Source organism: Cinclus cinclus, chromosome 4 (assembly GCF_963662255.1).
Source record: "Cinclus cinclus chromosome 4, bCinCin1.1, whole genome shotgun sequence".
NCBI classification, from domain to species: Eukaryota; Metazoa; Chordata; class Aves; order Passeriformes; family Cinclidae; genus Cinclus; species Cinclus cinclus.
The window spans coordinates 70,827,444-70,834,915 of NC_085049.1; the positions used below are offsets into that span (position 1 = coordinate 70,827,444).

Genomic DNA, 7,472 nt, shown 5'->3' on the forward strand with positions numbered 1-7,472 from the left:
CAAGAGCAGGGGCTGCTGGGGTCACACCCCTGGCCTGGCTGCCAGCAGAGCACGACTCCCCTTGTGCCACACCTCGGGTGTCAGCTGAAGGACAGGGCTGTGCATCCTGGCAGGAGCAGGAGGTGGCTGTCACGGACCAGCCAGCACAGCCCCAGCTCTGCCAGCACCAGTGCCGTGTTGACATGAAAACAGGGAGGCAAGGTGGGTAACCACACCTGTCCCAGCTGACCTGCCTTCACCTGAGGCTCAGTGTGCCCTCTGTCCATGGAAACCTCTGGCTGCCTTGCCCTGATACATCATGGAAAAATTCACAGCCGGGTGGGAGCAGAGCATTTTTTGCGGCGAGGATAAGCGGGTTCACGTGGGTTTTTCTGTCAAGGTTTTTCTTAAATGAAGGGAGACCAAATCAATCTCATAGCTTTGCAGAGCTGTACCTTGGTGTGCGCCATTCACATGGGAAGCCTGTTATGCCCTTCTCTGTGGGTTTCAGCCACGTGGAAAGGAAAATAGAGAAAACTGTTAAATGCTCTCTGTCCTACAAGGACTGTTGCCCCACATACCTTGCCCTGTGCCTCCTCTAAGAAGTCAGCAAATCCACAGCAGGCCCCAGACATGCCCCTTTAACATTAGCACCCAAAGCCACAAGTGACCACTGCAGAAGAGCACCAGCAACCTGCTCTCTGCAGAGCTCACCTCTCCCAGCACCTTCCTGCCTGATTGAATGCCTGGTATTTTCTCTAACAAGGACATCATCAGGCCAAAGATGGGAGCAAGCACAGCCAACAGCCTGGGGAAGAAGAGCAATATGTGCTGGTCATCAGACCAGGACAACGCCACACACACTTCAACAGTGTGATTTTTCCAGCCAGGATTGCAGAAAAATTCCTACTCATTTTTCTATCATCCTGCCGGTCTGCAGACAGAGCTATGCTTGCAGGAAAGCTCAGCTTCTGGCTTTGCACATCTCAAGGAGGAGGTGCAATAACCACCAGAGAAGAAAACACAGCTTTTCCAGAATCACTTTGCAGAGGGTGATGGAGGCAGGGAGAAAGCCTGTGCTCACAGGGAAAGAACAGCAGCAGACATAAGGCTGCTGTTTTCTGGCATTCCACACAGGTATTCCAAAAAAGCAGCACTGCAGAAGTCAACCCAGTGAACATGCCAAAAAAAAAAAAAAAATAGGCAAACTGGGAGACAAAGTTTCGCTCCTTTCCTGCTCTATTAAATCATCTTCACAGGACCAAAAAAAAGACAAAAAAGACTGAAGCTGCCTGGGACTCTGTTGGGAAGGGCTGGCTCTGGAGACCTTTCCTCCTTCCAGCTGCAGAATATCCTGGGGAGAAACCTTCAGGGGCCACCTCCTGGTATCCACCTCCCACTGAAGCTGTTTTGGTCAGAGCCCTTCTCTTTCCTCACCTGGTTGTGGCAGGTAAGTTCAAGGTGTCCTGGCAGCAGGAAGCTCCCTTGCTCCACCCTCTGCCAAGCACAGCGGCTCCCTGAGCTCATCGAGGATTTTTTCCACCAGATCAGCCAGCGACAGCGACCTGCTCTGTGTGGACACTGGAGTGGGAGTGGGACCCTGGCCATGAAGCACTTCTCCTGTGAGCCCTGGCCAGCCCTCGCTGTGCTCGTCCTCACCGCTGCCCTCTGGGATTCCTGCTCAGCAGGTATTTCTCTCTTCTCTTATGCTCCAGTTTTGATACCCTGCCCTTTTCCCCCAGTCCTCTCAATACTTGGGTACATTGCCCACCAACAGTAATTTGCTCTTTAAAAATGAAGGGGCACTCCCTCGCTTCACCTAAAATGTATAAAGAGCTGGAATTAATTAATGCTAATGAGAATTATTAGACATGACTGATCACAGCATCATTGTAAAGGGATGTTCTTTTGCCAGGTATTTACAGAGCCACTGTAAATGTTGAGTTGCAGGTTGCTCCACTGAGGGGCAAGGAGATGGGAACCACAGTTACTTGGCCTTCTCCTGCTTGCTAAGGCAAAGGACCACCTACAATGCCACCCACTAGGATCACTGCCATCCAATTTCGCTCCCATTAAAGTTCCTTGCAGAAAATGTGCTTTTGGTGCCACCTTATTTGTAGAAGTTGCTTGAAACCAAAATGTAAATGAGACCTGTGAGCTGCTCCTTTCCCACCAGGCTACTGCTTATATTTGTTTATCAGCACCAGCTGAGACCCAGATGAGCTGAGATGAGTCTGAAGATGTTTAAAGATGGGCTGGCTTTGACGGCCTGTTCTTTGGGCTGCAAGAAATATAAACACAAACCAGCACTCGGCATTCTGCAGTACTGCCTTTGACAGGTCATACACAGGTTTTAATGATTCTTCCCAGTGCTTCCCTGAGGTACTTATTAACTGAGAAAACAAATTATGGGTTTGGCCAAGGTCATTCTGCAAATCCTACGAGGGTCACACAGAAGAATGGGGAATACTCAGACCCTTCCCTGAAGCAGATTGCCCAGTGGCCCACTCTGAGCGTGGCAGAGGCCATAGGGAAAGCTCTGGTATTGCTGGTGGTGGGTCAGCTCAAAACACAGAGCTAGGCAACAGCAGGTGACCCCAAGGGGAACATGTCCCACAGACAACCTCAGTTTACTTGCTGTCACTTGGAAAACACCAAACTCAAAGTAAATCTTTGGTCAAATATCTCATTCTGTTTTGTTTTCCTCAGCTGAAACTAAACCTGGGCTATTATTTTGCAGTTTTGGTGAAATCAAGCTGGGGCTGGTTTTCTCTATTACATTCCAAATTACCAGCTCAGAGTGATGGCTTGACTGGAAACTGTTCTCTCAATAGCTTCTGCCTGGTCTGTGGACCAGCAGTACATTAGAGCTACTGCATGCAGCCAGTGTCCTCACTACTGGAGCCTCTCCAGGCCATTTTTCATCTATCTGTGCAGGGGATGCTCTGCCCAGCTGAACTTGAGCTGTGCTGCTCGTGGCAGCACAGGAAGGGGTGTTTCTCTGAATCCCTTCCTTCTGCAGCAGGGGATAAACAGATGATGCACAGGGAGCAGTGCAGCTTGTGCTTTTACCCCTGCAGGCATCCTGCAGCTGTCCTGGTTTGATCCTGCAGTGCTGCAGGGAGCATGCTGAGGCTGAGGGGCAAGGCAGTATTAGGAGGACTAAGGAGGGTTTGATCTGTGACACCACGTGCAGATTTGGAGAGCTGGACACCAGCCATAGAGTTGTGTCAGTGTGTGTGTGTGCTGATTCTGGGTAGGAAGCAGGATAAAGAGGCAAAACCTTTATCAAAGCTGCAGGCCTCTCCCTCATTACTTGTTTCTGGATGTTGTATTTTCCAACCTGAGCTCGTTACTCTGCTGGTATGAACCAGAGTCCAGCCAGAGCAGTTCCAGTTGCTATGACCTGTAGCAAAGCCGAAGTTTCCCCTGGTGCCTTGGTGGATCTGCTGAGGCTCCACAAAAGTGGGCTTAGCCCTCGGCTCTGCCAGACTCCTGTGCACCCTGGGATTTTTTTAAAGGCAAAAGGAGGCAGAAGTACAGCCTGCTGGCCATGGATTTGTCCATGCCACTGAACGGTCTCTCCCATTTCCATGCTTGCCCATTGTGTCCCTGTAGCCTGGGCAAGGACAGTGGTTAATTTGAGCTCTGAGAGAACGGCTCAGCAAGGGTCACACCACGGCAGAGGTGCAGTGATTCACCTGAGGGATGCTCTTAGAGCAAGTCTCTGGAGCTGGTGTTAAAAGTGGTGGCATAAGGAAACATATCCTAATGCAGCAATGTTTAGGGGCAGGAACTTAGTTTCTTCAAGTTGTTTCCATCCCACAGACCTCTACAAGGCCAATGGCTTTCAGATTTTCCTGCTTGATGCCAAACACGGCTTTTCCAATCCAATTTACCTTTTCTCCTGTGCTTTCCTTCTGGCAGCAGCTGAAGACATCTCCAATGTTTCAACAACTGAGTACGAACCACCATGTCTTAGTAAGTCTTCATAAATCATTGCTACCCGTTAAAGTTACGTGATGAATCTACACTGTGACTGAGAGCTGTCCTGGAAAGGGACTTATCTCTTCTGAAGTCTTCCATTGTGGGTCAACCTCTAGGATGCATTTCTAAGACTTCTCCACTGTCATGGTGTATCATCTTAGGTACATTGAGACAGACTTATAGCTTTGAACAGACTAATTCATAGCTAATTTGTGTCCTAAAGCTCTCTGCCAGACTGCCTGGCTGTAGGTTCCCACCATAACAGGTTCCCAAGTGTGCCTATTTCCACTGCCTTACCCAAACAGCCAGCCCCAGACAACCCGAGATCCCACCACCACTCCAGAGTCATCCACCAAGTTAAGAGTCAGGTTTAGGGGAAAGATGCCAAGGCACAGTGATAGGGCAGAAGGCACCTGCCTTCTCCGGTAAAGGAAACCTTGGCCTCTCGTGAGCTCACTTCATTTCTCCTCCACCAGGTGTGAACTTCTGCAGGCAAGCAGCCACGTGCTGCCCTTCGGGCATGGATGACTACGGCTGGATCGCAGCGGCCGTCGGCTGGAGCCTCTGGTTCCTGACCCTCATCCTGCTCTGCATGGACAAGGTCATGAAACTCCGCCCTGACGAACCCAAGTACTTGGTGGCCTGAAGCAGAGCAAGCTGGCAAGTGGCAGCACTGGGGAGCACTGAGGTGGAGGCAGACTGACAAAGCATTTCAAACACTTGCTAAGAAACAAAAAAGAAAGGGAAAACACCTTCCACCAAACAAAGGCCAGATGTAAGCAGGGCAGCTGCTGAGGCTTCACCCTTGCTGGCAGGATGGAGCTGCCAGCCAAGGTGTGGAGCAGGCAAGCCCCTGCAAGCCACCACGTGAGTGCCACAGTGCAAAAACCCCCACTCTTCCCTGAGCCCTCTCCTGCTTGCTGTGACAGGAGGAGAGGCTGAGGGACCAGTTACCTACAGCACATTTCCTCGAGACAACCTCGTGCACGACCTTTGGTTCTGACACAGAAAGTGGGCAAATAAAGCTGTTTTCTGGAGCATCAGCATTATCAGAGCCATTTCTCAGCTACAGGCCAGGTTACATCAGTAAGTGGAAGTAATTCATTGACTTTAGTGAGTCTTTCTCATGAGTCCTTTTCACTTACTAACCTGCAATATTTAAAACTGATACAAGGGAAGACTTTCTTATGGAAACTTAGAGATTGTTTGGGCTAGGTTGAAAGTAAAACTGTTTTTTTTTTTCCAGAGCCATTTAGATGTGAACTGTGTTGCAGGAATTGAATGTTGGTTGTATTTATTCAGCTTCCACCTGCCTGAGCAACTAAGCCAAGCTGAACTGTGGTAAGCAGGTTTTAAACCAGAATATCCAATTCATGCCCAAAACTGCTCCTATTTATATGAGATGATACTAAACATTCTTCTTGATAGAAGGACCCTCACTGACTGGTTTATATGGATAAAGCTTATATTAACAAGGAATTACTCAACCCAGATTATTAGAAACAGGATTCTTGGAAGACATATTCATGCAGGATGGTTTGCCTCACTGCAGTCAAACTCTGATTTGGTGCAGTTGCACCAGTTTTATTTCCATCTGTTATTAAAACAATAAATCAATTTAAACCTACCTAGACCTACACAATGTTAGCAAATCTGGCGGAGATCAACTGAAATAAAACATAAAAAGTTACTTTTAACTTTAAAAAGCACCACTGGAGATCTTTATCTGCTAGAAATAATTGTACTCTCCCATCAGCTCATCAGTATCTAACTTGATGAGTGAGAAAAGACAGAAATCATTTTAAGACTCTTCCACCTGATTCTGGCACAATTACCACTTAGATCAGGACAATTTGGCCACTTCAAAGTGATGGGCAATTGTCCCTTATTGACTATCCATCCCCCATCAAGAGGAACAGTGGCAAGTTAGACAATGAGGAAAGAAAATGCATCCTTCCCTATCACTACTATCACTTAAGACAAAAAGTCTTTCAGGGTGAAATGCTGAACAGAGATGCTCATGTCAGGAAAGTTAAGTTTTGAAAGGGAAGGGCTTAATTCTCAACATTTCAATTTACAGCAATTTAAAAAAAAAAAAGTAATTTTCACAACAAATCTCAGTGTTGGAGACACTCAACTTCTTTCCACAAAAACCCAAACAACCAAGCAAAACAACAAAGTCCCTCTCACTTATGTACAAACTTAAAGAAGCAAAGAGCTCTCAGTTAACACCCAAATATAAAGAGCAGTGAGCTGACAGTTAAACTCATGTACTACAAATCTTCTACCTACATACATAACTTTTTCCCTGTTATATTAGTTTTAATAACAGAAAATGTTCATAGGCCGCAGGCAAGTTAGGTAAGTTGGCTCTGAAAGGTGGCACTTTTGCACAGGAAGCCAAAGTCAAGAGCCCCCTTTGCAGATGTCATTTTGGAGGGCATGTTTGGCACTTGGATGGTAGTCAGGTTTGGAGGAAGGGGCAGCTTTGGTGTGGGAGAAATCCTCAACCATCTGGAATTTTTGTAGGCAAAAGCCACTGTGAAAAGCATCTCCACTTACTGTCTTCATGTCTGCCTTCTGCAGATCTCTTCCTACAGCTCTCCAGACTGAGGGGTATTTTTCTCTTGGTTGGGAACACAGAAGTGCCTGTTGGATGTGGCACTGCTCTTCATCTTTCAGGGATATGTTTCACAGCTTTTACATGTCTTTGAATTTTCAGTACATGATGCAAGTTCTAGATGTCCTATGAGAGCATCAGCCTCAAAGAGCTTCATAACATCTGGGCAACCGTGGGGCTCCCTAAAGCCTGCCTTCAGAAGCACAGCTCATTCATTCTTCACTCTCCAAAATAGTGCACTACCTTCAAGGATTGTAGTAGACTTAAACCTCAGGTTTTGCTTCTTGCAGTTTCCTTTGAGGATTCCCAGCTCAACCAAACAGGGGAGAAAAGGGGAAAAAAACCCTGTATTTTGTCATTTAATTAGTGCCCTCAAGGATTTTGTGTGCTGGTGTTCAAAGGTGATACCCACAAGTCTCTACAAAATCAGGTATAAAAATGGAGTACCTTACAGATAATTTCTGCTGTGAAATGTATACTTTTTCTAGATCAGTGACCTGTAAATCTCTGACCTAATATGACAGGGTTGTTTCTTGCTGCATGACCTACTCCAACATCTGACATTGTCAGGTTTGATCTGCAGCTGCTTCTTTTCAAGTCATTTAATGGAGTCACTCAGAAAAACTCAGTCCTGTAATGAATCTCATGAAGGCATTGCTGTTCCCAGTTGTGTCTGGGATCCCTAAACAAGGTGGCAGCATTCCACAGGCTCCAAGGCTATCAATGTATAAACATCTTATCTGTTTATACATAATACAGGACAAACCACCAAAACACTATTTTAAGGGGACTCTCCAAGGTACACACTATGTGCTGTGCTGATCCTATGGGCAATCACAAGTAAAATGCAAAACAACCCACTCTGCAAAGGGAGGAGAAAAGCCCT

At 46.9% G+C, this 7,472-nt stretch overlaps 1 protein-coding gene across 1 annotated transcript; it reads left to right on the forward strand.

The window, feature by feature from the left end:
* Nucleotides 1-687: 687 nt before the first annotated feature.
* On the forward strand, nt 688-4,612 carry TMEM213 (transmembrane protein 213). Its single transcript, XM_062491545.1, has 3 exons — nt 688-1,667; nt 3,907-3,960; nt 4,443-4,612. Exons 1-3 carry the CDS (start codon nt 1,586-1,588, stop codon nt 4,610-4,612), a joined length of 306 nt encoding a protein of 101 aa, XP_062347529.1. The 5' UTR covers nt 688-1,585.
* Nucleotides 4,613-7,472: the final 2,860 nt, after the last annotated feature.